Source organism: Hylobates moloch, unplaced genomic scaffold, assembly GCF_009828535.3.
Source record: "Hylobates moloch isolate HMO894 unplaced genomic scaffold, HMol_V3 SCAFFOLD_18, whole genome shotgun sequence".
Taxonomy (NCBI): Eukaryota; Metazoa; Chordata; class Mammalia; order Primates; family Hylobatidae; genus Hylobates; species Hylobates moloch.
Window position 1 is genome coordinate 80,025,737 of NW_026652293.1, and position 16,712 is coordinate 80,042,448.

At 41.4% G+C, this 16,712-nt stretch overlaps 2 protein-coding genes and 1 long non-coding RNA gene across 7 annotated transcripts in view; 2 read left to right on the forward strand and 1 right to left on the reverse strand.

Annotated features, from left to right (window-relative positions):
* The window catches only part of GCSAML (germinal center associated signaling and motility like), a 59,075-nt gene extending 52,465 nt beyond the window's left edge, over positions 1 to 6,610 (forward strand). The window contains exon 8 of the mRNA XM_032137002.2: positions 3,072 to 6,610. Within this exon, the coding sequence (XP_031992893.1) occupies positions 3,072 to 3,311 (240 nt within the window). The 3' untranslated portion in view covers positions 3,312 to 6,610. The remainder of the gene's footprint in view (positions 1 to 3,071) is intronic.
* LOC131381847 (uncharacterized) overlaps positions 1 to 16,712 on the reverse strand; it is a 28,793-nt gene that overhangs the window by 11,732 nt on the left and 349 nt on the right. Inside the window, exon 2 of the long non-coding RNA XR_009210836.1 lies at positions 15,935 to 16,027. This is a non-coding gene — a long non-coding RNA (uncharacterized LOC131381847). The remainder of the gene's footprint in view (positions 1 to 15,934; positions 16,028 to 16,712) is intronic.
* Positions 15,734 to 16,712, forward strand: part of TRIM58 (tripartite motif containing 58) — a 58,474-nt gene continuing 57,495 nt past the window's right edge. For 2 of the 5 annotated variants that reach the window (XM_058430764.1, XM_058430763.1), the window contains exons 1-2: positions 15,898 to 16,036; positions 16,413 to 16,518. Coding sequence is in view for 2 of the 5 variants with exons in the window: in XM_058430769.1 (XP_058286752.1) it covers positions 15,926 to 16,036 (111 nt within the window). In the remaining 3 variants the exon portion in view is untranslated. Of the gene's footprint in view, positions 16,037 to 16,412; positions 16,519 to 16,712 lie in introns of all 5 variants that reach the window. The other 3 variants (XM_058430769.1, XM_058430761.1, XM_058430765.1) reach the window with 2 other exon arrangements.

A 16,712-nucleotide genomic window follows, 5' to 3' on the forward strand; every position in this document is an offset into this window, starting at 1 on the left:
TGAGCATATGATGAGTGTCTCTGCATGTGAGATGGGTCTCCTGAATACAGCACACTGATGGATCTTGACTCTTTATCCAATTTGCCAGTCGGTGTCTTTTAATTGGGGCATTTAGCCCATTTACATTTAAGTTTAATATTGTTATGTGTGAATTTGATCCTGTCATTATGATGTTAGCTGGTTATTTTGCTCATTAGTTGAGCAGTTTCTTCATAGTGTCAATGGACTTTACATTTTGGTTTGTTTTTGCAGTGGGTGGTACTGGTTTTTCCTTTGTATATTTAGTGCTTCCTTCAGGAGTTCTTGTCAGGCAGGCCTCGTGATGACAAAATCCCTCAGTATTTCCTTCTCTGTAAAGGATTTTATTTATCCTTCAGTTATGAAGCTTAGTTTAGCTAGATATGAAATTCTGGGTTGAAAATTATTGTCTTTAAGAATGTCGAATATTGGCCCCCACTCTCTTCTGGCTTGTAGGGTTTCTGCAGAGAGATCTGCCATTAGTCTGATGAGATTCCCTTTGTGGGTAATCCAGCCTTTCTTTCTGGTTGTCCTTAACCTTTTTTCCTTCATTTCAACCTTGGTGAATCTGATGATTATGTGTCTTGGGGTTGCTCTTCTCAGGAGTATCTTTGTGATGTTCTCTGTACTTCCTGAATTACAATGTTGGCCTGTCTTGCTAGGTTGGGGAAATTCTCCTGGATAATATCTTGAAGTGTGTTTTCCAGCTTGGTTGCATTCTCCCCGTCACTTTCAGGTACACCAATCAAATGTAGGTTTGATCTTTGTTCACATAGTCCCATATTTCTTGGAGGCTTTGTTTGTTCCTTTTCATTCTTTTTTCTCTACGCTTGTCTTCATGCTTTATTTCATTAAGTTGATCTTCTATGTCTGATATCCTTTCTTCTGCCTGATCAATTTGGCTATTGATACTTGTGTATGCTCCACGAAGTTCTCGTGCTGTGTTTTTCAGCTCCATCAGGTCATTTATGTTTTTCTCTAATCTGGTTATTCTAGTTAGCAATTCCTGTAACCTTTTTCAAGGTTCTTAGCTTCCTTGCATTGGGTTAGAACATGCTCCTTTAGATTGGAAGAGTTTATTACCCACCTTCTGAAGCCTACCTCTGTCAATTTGACATACTCATTTTCAGTCCAGTTTTGTTCCCTTGCTGGCGAGTGGATGTGATCCTTTGGAGGAGAAGAGCCATTCTGGTATTTGGAATTTTCAGCTTTTTTGTGCTGCTTTTTCTTCATCTTTGTGGATTTATCTACCTTTAGTTTTTGCTCTTGGTGACCTTTGTATGGAGTTTTTGCGTGGTTGTCCTTTTTGTTGATGTTGACGCTATTGCTTTCTGTTTGTTAGTTTTCTTTCTAACAATCAGGCCCATATTCTGCAGGTCTGCTGGAGTTTGCTGGGGGTCCACTCCAGATTCTGTTTGCATGTGTATCACCAGTGGAGATTGCAGAACAGCAAAGATTGCTGCCTACTCCTTCCTCTGGAAGCTTTGTCCTGTGGGGCACCTGCCAGATGCCAGCTGGAGCTGTCCTGTATGAGGTGTCTGTCGATCCCTGTTGGGAGGTGTTTCCTTGTCAGGAGGCATGAGGGTCAGGGACCCACTTGAGGAGGCAGTCTGTCCCTTAGCAGTGCTTGAGCACTGTGCTGGGAGATCTGCTGCTCTCTTCAGAGCCAACAGGCAGGCAGGAATATTTAAGTCTGTTGAAGCTGCACCCACAGCCTTCCCTTCTGTAAGCCCCTGACTGGGGCTGCTGCCTTTCTTTCAGAGATGCCCTGCACAGAGAGGAGAAATATAGCGAGGCAGTCTGGCCACAGTGGCTTTGTGGTGTTGGAGTGGGCTCTGTCCAGCCCGAATTCCCCTGTGGCTTTGTTTACACTGTGAGGGGAAAACTGCCTACTCAAGCCTCAGTAATGGCAGACGCCCCTTCCCCCACCAAGCTGGAATGTCCCAGGTTGACTTTGGACTGCTATGCTGGCAGCAAGAATTTCAAGCCAGAGGATCTTAGCTTGTTGGGCTCTATGGTGGTGGGACCCACTGAGCAAGACCACTTGGTTCCCTGGCTTCAGCCCCTTTTCCAGGGGAGTAGACAGTTCTTTCTCATTGGTGTTCCAGGCACCACTGGGGTATGAAAAAAACTCCTGCAGCTAGCTCAGTGTCTGCTCAAATGGCCACTCAGTTTTGTGCTTGAAACCCAGTTTTATGCTTGAAACAAACCCAGGGCCCTTGTGGTGTAGGCACCCAAAGGAATCTCCTGGTCTGCGGGTTGCGAAGACCATGGGAAAAGTGTAATATCTGGGCTAGATAGCACTGTCCCTCAAGGTATGGTCCCTCATGGCTTCCCTTGGCTAGGGGAGGGAGTTCCCAGATCCCTAGTGCTTCCTGTGTGAGGTGACGCCCCACCCTGCTTCTGCTCACCCTCTGTGGGCTACACTCACTGTCTAACAAGTCCCAATGAGATGAACTGGGTACCTCGGTTGGAAATGCAGAAATCATCTGCCTTCTGTATTGGTCTTGCTGGGAGCTGCAGACTGGAGCTGTTCCTATTCAGCTTTGTTGTTTTTGCTTAGGATTGTCTTGGCTAAACAGGCTCTTTTTTGGTTCCCTATGGAATTTAAAGTAGTTTTTTCTAGTTCTGTGAAGAAAGTCAATGGGAGCTTGGCGGAAATAGCATTGAATCTATTAATTACTTTGGGCAGTATTTCCATTTTTATGATATTGATTCTTCCTATCCTTGAACATGGAATATTTTTCCATTTGTTTGTTTCCTCTTTTATTTCCTTGAGCAGTGGTTTTTAGTTCTCCTTGAAGAGGTCGTTCACTTCCCTTGTAAGTTGCATTGCTAAGTATTTTATTCTCTTTGTAGCAATTGTAAATGGGAGTTCACTCATGATTTGGCTCTCTGCTTGTCTATTATTGGTGTACATGAATGCTTGGGTTTTGGATACCTCAGGTGTAAGAGCACCATCAGGTGTATAAAGAAGAAGGGAAGGTAGTACACTGAGTTCAATTTATGAATGACCCTGGGCCCTTGATTTCTTTTCTCTTTGTGCTTGGCAGGAAAACAAGAATGGCAGTGGTTCTGAAGAAGTGTGCTACACTGTCATTAATCACATCCCCCATCGGAGATCCTCCCTGAGCTCCAATGATGATGGCTATGAGAACATTGACTCCCTCACAAGGAAAGTGAGACAGTTTAGAGAAAGGTCAGAGACAGAATATGCCCTTCTTAGGACTTCTGTTAGTAGGCCTTGTTCCTGCACCCATGAGCATGATTATGAAGTTGTGCTTCCACACTAAAACCCTCAAGCTGCTTTATCACCTTCCAGCAATGAAGACAATGCAGAATAGCAGACTCTGGAGAAGTTCTTCACCCCAGGCAGTGCATGAAACTTTCCTTTCTGGCTAAAGTCTAGAAATATTATCTTATTATATATCCTTAGGCAACTCTGAATTGTGGCATCTCTGTGGTTTAGGTGAAATCATAGAAATTGACACAATGACCTAAAATATTCTATGTGTTTTTGCTTGTAAAGTTTGAGGACATGGAGGTGATAAAAAAACTTTCTTAGGACAGTAATGTAAAATGAAAATAAATTCCTAATCCCCCTGACTAACTGAATGGACCCCTTCTGGGCCAAGGAGACCTCAGATGAACCTGAAAGACTGAATTCTGGCCATGATAGGAAGGGAGATGAGACACACCTTGTTATACCCCTTCCCTTTTGGAGTTTAGGCACAAGTGACCAGGATGAGTCATAAGACTGATGAAATAGACTGATTGTGGCAGTAAGAGTCCCAATTCCAACCTGACTCTGGTGTAGATCACACACTGTCTGAGGGATTCCATTTATGAGACTTTGTCTACATAACAAAGACCTTGGTTTCCACAACCCCTTTATTTTAGCTAAAGCATTCTTTTCTACTGACTTCTTAAGTCTTTAGACAAAGCTTAACTCTTTCAACCAATTGCCAATCAGACAATCTTTGAGTCTACCTATGACCTGTAAGCTCTCTCCTGCTTCAAGATCTTGCCTCTTTAAGCTGAACCGATGTGCACTTTCCATGTATTGATTTATGTCTTTGCTTGTAACTCCTGTCTCCCTAAAATGTATAAAACTAAACGGTGACCTGACCACCTCAGGCACACTTTCTCAGGACCTTCTGAGAGTGTACTCCAGGCCATGGTAACTAATATTGGCTCAGAATCAACCTCTTTAAATATTTTACAGAATTTGGCTTTTGGTCACCAATAAGTCCCCACAAATATATGTCCAAGAATCTTCAATTCCAACCCTGCTCACCAAATTTCAAATGCCATCTCCCTATCCAATTACCTATTTCATCTTTGAGGTGTAATCTACTCAATAAACTGTATAAGACCAGTGACCAGACCCTTTGCTAACCTGATATTTACTTCAATTTTTCTTCTTCTATATGCTGGAGATTTTTGCTTATAAACTTGCAGTAATAGTTCAAAAATTAATAGTTTTTGACATTGGCTTTTCTGAGAAGAGAAATTGAAAGTGTCACAAAATTTAACAAAAGATGAAATGAATCATATATAATTGTCCATTTTTTCAATTTTCTAGCAAATAGAGAATCGAAGGATTATGTTCAAAGATTAGTAAAAATTGAAAATAAACTTGTGCTTATACTTTGTTTGCAACACACTAGTTAATTTAACCTGTGACTAGTTATCTCTACTGAAGGTGGATGTATAGTTTCTGGTTTTAAAATTCAAGCTAACTGGAAAATAATCCATCTAATTATGCTTTCTTTCCCAAGAAATTTTTAAACGATATGCCAGCTTCCTAATTTGGAGACAAAAGCCTTAATTGACAATGCATTCATTATATATTTTTTTTGTATAGTTACGGTATACAAGTTGAGTATCCCTTAAATGAGATGCTTGAGACCAGAAGTGTTTTGGATTTCAGATTTATTTTTGGATTTTGGAATATTTCCATACACATAATGAGAGAGTTGGAAAATGGGATTCAAGTCTAATCATAAAATTCACTTATGTTTGATATACACCTTATCTGAATAGCCTGAAGGTAATTTTATACAATATTTTAAATAATTTTATGCCTGAAACAGAGTTTGTGTAATTGGACCATCAGAAAGCAGAAGTGTCACTATTTCAAGTCAGTGCTCAGAAAGTTTCAGATGTTAAGCTGGTGATGCAGTTCATGCTGGTGATCTGAGTACTTTGGGAAGCCAAGACAGGTGGATCTCTTGAGCCCAGGAGTTTGAGACCAGCCTGCACAACACAGTGAGACCTCGTTTCTACAAATAATTAAAAAATTAGCCAGGCGTGTTGGCGCACACCTGTAGTCCCATGTACTCAGGAGGCTGAGGTAGTAGGATTGTTTGAGACTGGGAGGTTGAGGCTGAACTGAGCCAGGATCTTGCCACCACATTCCAGCTTGGGCAACAGAGTGAGACCCTGTCTCAAAAAAAAAAAAAGTTTCAGATTTTGGAGTATTTCAGATCTTCAGATTAGGGATTTTCAATCTGTACTTACCTTTTAGTCATTGACAAACATTAAACAGTAGGTGGACTCCAGCTAACTCATTTGTTGTATACACATTTTGCCTCTATTCAACGAATTCTTGTGCCCTCTTGTGGTGATTTTAATGTGCAGAAGGGAAACAATGGAAACCTTGCAATTCTAGAAAAGTTGTTCTGTCAAAAATATGTCAGTCTTGTCGAAATTAGCCCATTTTAGCAAAATGACAAAGTTTTTTACTTTTCGTCTGCCTTTGTAGCTATTTTTATGATATAAATACCATATTTGTAATAAGATTAATTTTAATTTGAATAACAATCTGGAATTATCAGAGAAGGGTCAGGCAATAGGTTAATAAGCAGTATTGATCAGTAGAAGGCACGCTGAAATCCAAGCGCATCAGTGTCTTCTGGTGGTTCACCATAAGCCACGGCATATGTCTTAATCTTTCTGAGATCTGGTTTTTCAGCAAAGTAGAATTTAAAAAATATAACTATCTTATGTGGTTAAGAAGAACAATAAAATCATTGCTATATAAGTGCTTTTTAACCTGTAAATTGTTTTATGAAGCTTATCTTTTATGCATATAAATATTTGAACATTTTAAATTGTTTATATTTTTAATCAATTTTACTCAAGTGTGATTATATACAAGAAAATGTAACCACTGTAAGCGTAGAGTTACAAGAATTTTGTCAAATGTATTCACCCATGTAATCACCTCCTTATGAAGAGACAGACACGTACATCCTCCCAGAAAGTTCCACAGTGCTCCTTTTCCCTCAGTTTCACCAGTCCTGGCAACCAATGATCTGCTTTGTATAATTATAACTGTTCTAGATATTTGTAGCAATGTACCCTTTCCATATTTATTTTGTGTGTGTAAGGCTTCTTTTATTCATTATATTTTTGAGATTCATCTATGTTTAACGTTCTATCAGTAGTTGTACGTCTTACTTGTCTCAGCATATCACCATATAGATATAATTTGTTAATCTAATCACTGATGGATATGTAGGATATTTAAGTTTTTGACATTATGAATAAAGTGGCTATAAGTGAATAAAGCGACTATAAATTTGAATATCTAGGTGTGTTAGTTTACTGGTGCTACCATAACAAAGGACCACAGAGTGAGTGGCTTAAATAATAAACATTTATTTTCTCACAGTTCTGAAGGTTAGAAGTCCAAGGTCAAGGTGTTGGCAGAGTGGGTCTCTTAAGGGAAAAAGCCTAAAAACTTTGAGTTGGTTTCTCTGTGGGAAAATCTTTTCAATGCATCTCTCCTAGCTTCTGGGGGTGTGCTGACAATCTCTGGTATTTCCACATTTATTGATAAAATAGATACATGCCAAGGGATGAGAAATACATGTGACAATAATCAGGGGTCTTCTACCTCAGTGAAATTTCTAGGGTCAAGTGGTGTAAAGCATGTTGAGATTTCCTTCTGTGATGAAGAATAAATTGTTGTACCTCGTTTCCTCTATGCCCAGAAAAGCAGCACAATGTCTAGTGGCCCCTTTGGATCTTGGCAGCAGCGTATTCTTCATTTGGGTGTGTTACTCTAGCCCATTGACTAAGCAACTTGCTGGCTTTGAGTGGGGACTTGGAATAAGAGCAGGCTCTGCAACAGGTCCAGGCTGCTGTGCAAGCTGTTTTGCTACTTGGGCCATAGGATCCAGCAGCTCTAATGGTTCTTGAGGTGTCAGTGGCAGACAGGGATTCTGTTTAGGGCCTTTGCCAGGCCCCTCTAGGTAAATCACAGCAAAGATTCCTAGAATTTTGGAGCAAAGCCCTGCCATTTCCTCAGACACCTAAACTTCTTTTGAAAACTGCACTGGGCTTGCTGCTGGGCCTTATTAAAGATTGAATGCTTAACCATGGGCCACCAAGTTACCATGTGACCTGAGCCGCCCCTCATAAAGGGGATGTTGTCTGACCTGTTAAGCTATAAAACGGGGTATGTGCAGAGCACTTCGTCGTAAAATGGAAAGCGTACATATGAGATCAGGCTCAAGCAGGTCCTGAAAACACTAGTAAATTACATAAAGAAGTGACCCAAATGTCTGTGGTCCCCACTCATGCTACGCCGCCTTGCACTGACGGTCTCGTGGTGAGTTTCCTATGGTCAGTCAACAGGCCCTGCAGAAACCTTGGGCCTCGTTCATAGATGGTTTTGCACAATATTCGGGCACTGCCAAAAAATGAACAGCTGCAGCACCATGGCCCTTTCTGGGACATCCATGAGTAATAGTGGTGAAGAGAAATCCTCCCTGAGGGTGGAACTTCAAATAGTACATCTGGCTCCTTGCTTTGCCTGGAAACAGAAATGGCCAAATGTGTGATTTTTTTATCAATTCATGGGCTGTGGCCAGTGGTTTGGTGGATGGTGAGAGACTTGGAATGAACATGATTGGACAATTGATTACAAGGAGGTCTGGGAAAGAATTATGTGGATGGACCTCTCTTGACAGACTAAAAACCTGAAGATATTGTGTTATGTGAGTGCTCACCAAAGAGTGGTGTAAAGCAGAGAAACTTTAATAGTCAACAGTGTGTGGATACCAGTCAGCCTCTTTCCCCAGCCACCCCGTCATCACACAGTGGGCTCCTGAAGAGGTATGGTGGCAGGGATGGAGATTATGCATAATTTCCATTCTTCAAGGCTGCCCTGACTACGGTCACTGCTGATTGCCCAATCTGCCAGCAGCAGAGACAAACATTGAGCCCCTGATATGGCAGCATTCCCCAGGGCGATCAGACAGCTACCGGGTGGCAGGTTGATTACACTGGAACACTTCTGTCATGGAACGTAGTTCTTACTGAAATAGACACTTACTCTGGATGTGGATTCACCTTCTCTGCACATTATGGTTCTGCGAAAGTACCATCTGTGGACTTACAGAGTGCCTTATCCACCATGATGTTATTTTACACAGCTTTGCTTCTGATTAAGGAACTCACTTCACAGCAAAAAGAGTGTGCCAATGAGTTCATGCTCATGAATTATGAATTCACTGGCCTTACATTGTTCCCCATGATCCTGAGGCAGCTGGCTTGTAAGAATGGTGGAATAGCCTTTGGAAGACTCAGTAGCAGTATCAGTTTGGTGGTAAAACCTTGAAGGGTTGAGACAGGTTCTCTATGATGCTATATAGGCTCTGAATCAATGTCCGATATATGGTGTTTCCAACATAGTGAGGATTCATGGGTCCAGGAACCAAAGGATGGAAATGGGATTTGCATCATTCGTTATTATTATTAGTGATCCATTGACAAACAATTTTTGTCCTCACGATCTTAAGCTCTGCTTGCCTAGAGGTCTTGGTTCCTGAGGGAGGAATTCTTAGGTCAGGAGACAAAACAACATTTCTGTTAAATTGGAAATTAAGACGGCCACCTGACCACTTTGAGCTCTTTGTTCCTCTGGATCAAAAGGTTAAAAGGGAAATTACTATAGTGGTTGGGGTAATTGATACTGGCTAAAAAGGAGAAATTGGACTGCTACTCCAATACTCCACACAGTACTATCATGCTCTGTGATTACAGTCAGGGGAAAACTACAACAACCCGATTCAGACAGGACTATTAATGGCCCAGACCCTTCAGGAATAAAGGTCTGGGTTGCCCCACCAGGTGAAGAACTACAACCAAGATGCTTGCAAAGGCAAAGAGAACATAGAATATAATATAAAAGAAGGCAGCTACAACCATGTGACTAGTTACAGAAATGAGGACTGTATTGTTATATTTCTTCTTTATTTTGTTGTGAATATGTTTGTATGAATGCGTATATGTATAGACATATATAAACATTTATGTGTATATGTATAGACATATAAGCATTTATATGTATATTACATATGTATTTTATGTATTACATATACATATATACATATGTATACACATAGTAAGCAAATATCTTTGATTTCTTTCCTCTCTTATCCTCTTATGATGTAAGATAAGATGTATTACTTTTACATCACAGTATGTAAGTTATGGGATATCAAAGAGAAAACAGCACTTGTTAGTTTCCTTATTTGAAGATTCAGTATGGTTTGAGGAGTTGTGTATGAGTGTCAAGGCTGAACTATAAGAGTTAATTTTATGTGTCAACTTTTCTAGGCTATGGTACCCAGCTAGGTCAAACATCAGTCTAGATGTTGCTGTGAAAGTATATTTTAGATGTGATTAACATTTAAATCTGTAGACCTTGAATAAAGCAGATTATATCTCCTTCATAAAATATGTGGGCCTCATCCAAACTGTTGAAGACATTAAACAAAGCAATTATCAGCCAAGAATTTTGTATCCAGTGAAACTAAGCATCATAAATGAAGGAAAGATGCAATTTTTTCCAGACAAACAGATGCTGAGAGAATTTGCACTACCAAGCCAGCACTACAAGAACTGCTAAAAGGAACTCTAAATCTTGACACAAATCCTCAAAATACACCAAAATAGAACCTCCTTAAAACATAAATCTCACAGGATCTATAAAACAACACCACGATGGAAAAAACAAGGTATTCAGGCAACAAATAGCACAATGAATAGAATAGTACCTCATATTTCAATACTAACATTGAATGTAAATGGCCTAAATGCTCCACTTAAAAGATACAGAACAGTAGAATGGATAAGAATTCACCGACCAAGGTTCTGCTATCTTCAGGAGACTCATCTAACACATAACAACCCACATAAACTTAAGGTAAAGGAGTGGAAAAAGGTATTTCACACAAATGTACACCAAAAGCAAACAGGAGCAGCTATTCTTATATCAGACAAAACAAATTTTAAAGCAACATAATGAAACCCTGTCTCTACCAAAAATACAAAAAAAAATTAGCTAAGTGTGGTGGTGGGCACCTGTATTCCCAGCTACTCGGGAGGCTGAAGCAGAAGAATCACTTGAGCCCAGGAGGTGGAGGTTGCAGTGAGCCAAGATTGCACCGCTACCCTCCAGCCTTGGCAACAGGGTGAGACTCTGTCAAAAAAAAAAAAAAAAAGAAAGAAAAGACAAAGAAGGACATTATATAATGATAAAAGGACTTGTCCAACAGGAAAATTTCACAATTCTAAATATATATGCCCCTAACAGTGGAACTCCCAAATTTATAAAACAATTACTAGACCTAAGAAATGAGATACACAGCAACACAGTAATAGTGGGGGACCTTAATACTCCACTGACAGCACTAGATAGATCATCAGGATAGAAAGTCAACAAAGAAACAATGGACTTAAACTATACCCTACAACAAATGGAGTTAACAGATATTTGCAGAACATTCTACCCAACAACTGTAGAATATACATTCTATTCATCAGCACATGGAACATTCTCCAGGATATACAATATGATAGGCCACAAAACAAGCCTCAGTAAATTTAAGAAATTCAAAATTATGTCAAGTATTCTCTTAGACCACAGTGGAATAAAGCTGGAATTTAACTGTGGGGAAAAGAGAGATCAGATTGTTACTGTGTCTATATAGAAAAGGAAGACATAAGAAACCCCATTTTGCTTTGTACTAAGAAAAATTGTTCTGCTTTGAGATGCTGTTAATCTGTAACTTTAGCCCCAACCCTGTGCTCACAGAAACATGTGCTGTTTTGAATCAAGGTTTAATGGATTTAGGGCTGTGCAGGATGTGCCTTGTTAACAATATGTTTGCAGGCAGTATGCTTGGTAAAAGTCATCGCTATTCTCCATTCTCGATTAACCAGGGACACAATGTACTGCGGAAAGCCACAGGGACTTCTGCCCAAAAAAGCCTGGGGATTGTCCAAGGTTTCCCCCCACAGAGACAGCCTGAGATGTGGCCTCATGGGAAAGGAAAGACCTTCCATCCCCCAGCCCCACACCCGTGAAGGGTCTGTGCTGAGGAGGAGTGAAAGAGGGAGGCCTCTGTGCAGTTGAGACAAGACAAAGGTTTCTGTCTCCTGCTCATCCCTAGGAATGGAATGTCTCGGTGTAAAGCCAACCATTGGTTCTATTCTGAGATAGGAGAAAGCAATTTGGAAAACATATTTGAGGATATAGCTCATGAACAATTTCCCAATCTCTCTACAGAGGTCAACATGAAAATTCAAGAAATTCAGAGAACTCCTGTGCAATACTATGTGAGATAACCCTTTCCAAGATACATAGTCATCAGATTCTCCAAGGTAAATGTGAAAGAAAAAATCTTAAAGGCATTGGAGAGAAGTGGCAGGTCACTTACAAAGGGAACCCCACCAGGATAACAGTACATCTTTCAACAGAAATCTTATAAGCCAGAACAGATTGGGGGCTTATATTCAGCATCTTTAAAGAAAATAAATTTCAACAAAGAATTTCATATCCAGCAAAACTAAGCTTCATAAGCAAAGGATAAACAAAATCTCTTCAGACAAACAAACTTAAGGGAATTTATTATTACTAGACCCACTTTCCAAGGGCTCCTAAAGGGAGTGCTAAACATGGAAATGAAATAATCATACCTGCCACCACAAACACATACTTAAGCACCCCAATGATATTATAAAGCAACTATGCAATCAAGTCTAAATAAGAGCCAGCTAACAGCACAGTGACAGGATTTAATCTTCAAATATCAATTTGACCCTGAATGTAAATGGGTTAAATGTTGCTCTTAAAAGGCATAGAGTGGCAAGTTGAATAAAGAAGAAAGGATCAACTGCCTGCTGTTTTTAAGAGAACCATCTCAAAAGCAGGGACATCCATAGGCTCAAAGTAAAAGAATGAAGAAAGCTCTATTGGGTAAATGGAAAACAAAAAAGAACAGGAGTAGCTATTCTTATTTCAGGTAAAACAGACTTCAATGATAATGAAAGAGGACGAAGAAAATCATTACATAATGATAAAGGGCTCAGTCCAACAAGAATTCTTAACTATCCTAAATGTATATGCACCCAACACTGGAGCACCAAGATTCATAAAACAAGTTCTTAAAGACTTGTTTAGACAACACAATAACACTGGGGGACTTCAACACCCCACTCATAATGTTAAACAGATCATCGAGGCAGAAACCTAACAGATATTCTGGACTTAAACTCAACACTTGAGCAATTGAACCCAATAGACATCTAGAGAACACTCCACCCTACAACAACAGGATATAAATTTTTCTCATCAGCACATGGAACATACTCTAACATAGAGCACACACTCAGTTATAAAGCAAATCTCAGCAAATCCAAAAAAACTGAAATCATACCAACCACACTCTTGAACAACTGCACAAGAAAAACAGAAATCAATACCAAGGAGATGTATCAAAGCCATAAAATTACATAGAAATTAAACAACCTGCTTCTGAATAACTTTTGGGTAAAGAATGAAATTAAGGCAGAAATAAAAAAATTCTTTAAAAGAAAATGGACACACCATACCAGAATCTTTGGGACATGGCTAAGGCAGTGTTAAAAGTTTTTTTTGTTTTTTTTTTATACTTTGTTTTAGGATACATGTGCACAACGTGCAGGTTTGTTACATATGTATACATGTGCCATGTTGGTGTGCTGCACCCAGTAACTCACCATTTAACATTAGGTATGTCTCCTAATGCTATCCCTCCCCCCTCCTCCCACCCTACAACAGGCCCCGGTGTGTGATGTTCCCCTTCCTGTGTCCATGTGTTTTTATTGTTCGATTCCCACCTATGAGTGAGAACATGCAGTGTTTGGTTTTTTGTCCTTGCGATAGTTTGCTGAGAATGATGGTTTCCAGCTTCATCCATGTGCCTACAAAGGACACAAACTCATCATTTCTTATGGCTGTATAGTATTCCATGGTGTATATGCGCCACATTTTCTTAATCCAGTCTATCGTTGTTGGACGTTCGGGTTGGTTCCAAGTCTTTGCTATTGTGAATAGTGCCGCAATAAACATACGTGTGCATGTGTCTTTATAGCAGCATGAATTATAATCCTTTGGGTATATACCCAGTAATGGGATGGCTGGGTCATGTGGTATTTCTAGTTCTAGATCCCTGAGGAATCACCACACTAACTTCCACAATGGTTGAACTAGTTTACAGTCCCACCAACAGTGTCAAAGTGTTCCTATTTCTCCACATCCTCTCCAGCATCTGTTGTTTCCTGACTTTTTAATGATGGCCATTCTAACTGGTGTGAGATGGTATCTCATTGTGGTTTTGATTTGCATTTCTCTGATGGCCAGTGATGACGAGCATTTTTTCATGTGTCCGATTCCCTATTTAATAAATGGTGCTGGGAAAACTGGCTAGCCATATGTAGAAAGCTGAAACTGGATCCTTTCCTTACACCTTATACAAAAATTAATTCAAGATGGATTAAAGTCTTAAATGTTAGACCTAAAACCATAAAAACCCTAGAAGAAAACCTAGGCAACCATTCAGGACATAGGCATGGGCAAGGACTTCATGTCTAAAACACCAAAAGCAATGGCAACAAAAGCCAAAATTGACAAATGGGATCTAATTAAACTAAAGAGCTTCTGCACAGCAAAATAAATTACCATCAGAGTGAACAGGCAACCTACAGAATGGGAGAAAATTTTTGCAATCCACTCATCTGACAAAGGGCTAATACCCAGAATCTACAAAGAACTCAAACAAATTTACACGAAAAAAACAACCCCATCAACAAGTGGGTGAATGATATGAACAGACACTTCTCAAAAGAAGACATTTATGCAGCCAAAAGACACTAAAAGCTCAATTAATGGCTGGTGTTATTATTATTACTGTTCTTATTGTTAGGCACGGTTTTGAATTCCTCACCATCCTAATTGCCACTTAAAATGAACAACTGTCTTTGTTCCCAGGTGGGAAGAAGAACCAACAAGGTCACGTGGCAGCTCGATCTGGCTGGGAACTGAGCTCTGCAGTGTACTTGGGAATATAAACAATGGGGACAGAAAAGAAAAAAAAAAGATTTCATTAGAAATGTAAAATCAACCAGGAAGGCAGCTCTGTCCTGCTGGGGCATAAAGCCATGGTGGAGGCCCAGGAAAGTTCTGTTGATGGAAAACAGTATCTGGGCATTTGGCAGCAACAGATGACTTAGATAGGTTCCCTTGATTAGGAACTCTCACTTTTATATTGAAATTATGTTATTTGATTTCTCAGCACCTGGTAGAGTGCCTGCACAAGGACTGTGCAGTTAGCATTTGCTGAACTCCACAGAATTGGGGATGGGGTGGAGAAAAGAGCAGAGCCCATCACGAGAGGGAGGTAAAGTTGAGATAAAGAAGTTTGAGATGCTCTAGACACCCTTTGCCTACTTCACCTTTTTTTTCTGGCATTAGCCTTGAGCATTAAGATGCAAAGTAAAGGAGAAGGAAAAGGAAGAGACCTGGAGTGAGGATAGTGCATGGAGCTCATCCTCATGACATTCTTCTCTGGTTGCTGTTCCCATGAGGTTATGCGATCCCTGAGCACAGGAACTGTGCTCCTGGGTCCTGATACCAGTGCCCAGCCCATAGTGGGGGCCTCCCATATTATGATAAGAATAAATGAGCACCTCCCAGATCGGTGACTTGCTCCACCCCACAATAACCCTGGGAGTAGAGTGTGGTCAGTCCAGCTGTACAGGTGAGAAAGTGAGCTGGGAGCTGTGACTTATCCACACCCTCTCAGCAGCAGTTGTGAGAGCTGGGGTCACACAGTTGATTCACTGCCATAGGGGAAAAGTGGAGGAGGGAGAGGGGCAGAGAGTGAAGAACAACTCAGGAAAATGAAGGAAAAGCAGAGGAGAAATTAACTGACTGGGAAAATGACAATAGTTGGAAGACAAACGAAAAACGGACAAGCGCATCAGAGTGTATTTTGGCACTTATTACTCTATCTCCTTTTTATATTACTTCCCGTTTTCAACTTAATCAGTTAAGGCACGTCGGTCTGAGGATCTAGTCTTCGCCGATGAGAACTTGCCAGGCTCTGCGACAGGCTTGGAAGTTGGAGCCCGAGCCCTGGGTTCTCTTAGCTTCCAGCTTAGGAGGCGGAGTGGGAGGAGCGGGCCTGGCGGCCGTGGGGGCGGGGCTCCTCCAGTAACGGTTACTGGGCGCTGCTGCCGCCGCGCGCCTCCCCTGGCTGCGGCAGAGGCGCGCGCCTGCGTCCTGAAGATCCCGCCCTTGGGCCGCCTGGAAGCGCTCAGAGCGGCGGGATGGCCCTGGCGAGGCGCGGGTGTTGGGGGTTCACGCGAGCCTCACGACGCCCGCGACTGCGGAGAAGGAACCTGGGCCGGGCTGGGACGAGGCCGCGCGGGAGGGCGCGCTGGGCGGACGCTGGGGCCGCGGAGCCCAACCGCCCTTGTCCTAGACGCCCCTTCGCGGTCCGCACTGGCGGGCGCCCTCTCCTGAGGGGAACTGAGGCGGGGCGCCTGCCACCAGTCGTGATTTTCCATGACTCACCCTCTCAACGGTGTGTCCCGTCAGCCTCCACTTTCTGGAATTAAGATGATTTTCCATGGGCATTATAGTCAGAGGAGGTTTTCTCTGAGACATCTGGAAAAGGTGACTCATATTGTTCTATTATGTTATGCATTTAACTGGAATACTGGTGAATATCTTTATCTTTTATATCTTGGAAATTTTTCCCATTTTTGAATCAGAAATTTAGGACCAAGAATCCTCTATCATAATACAGAACCTATTACTTTGAGGAGTGAACTTATATTAACAGTGCTAAACCGTAGATGAACGACTTGGTAGATGAAAACTTTGGAAAATAGGAACGTTTCATGTCTTCACATGTATCCTCCAACATTGGGGAAAGTTCAACAGTTGCCTTAAGGCGGGAGTTTAATTGAAGACATTTACTAAAAAGTTACTTATTCTTTTTGAAATTCTCTTCTGATAAACGTCTTCCCGGGATAATGAACATCTCCAGGATGTGAGAACCGAGCGCGTGTCCGCGGAGTGCTTGAGCAACGCAGAATGGCTTCGGTGCTGGGTTCCTTAGACCCCGTGCAGACCCTGCTGAGCCCTCAGCATCTGTGAGTGAGTCCCTCAGCGTCACCTTGGCCTCCCGTGTAGCTAGATCAGTCTTCCGAGCCCTGGTTCTCCTTGCACAGATTTCTGATTAACCTCTTCTGCTCCTCCAGAGATGAGTCAGGGCTCCGTATCAGCTCCCCAAGGCATTTGCTGGCCTCTGACATTTACTTGGAGGAGTTTAGGCTGCGCAAGGGCA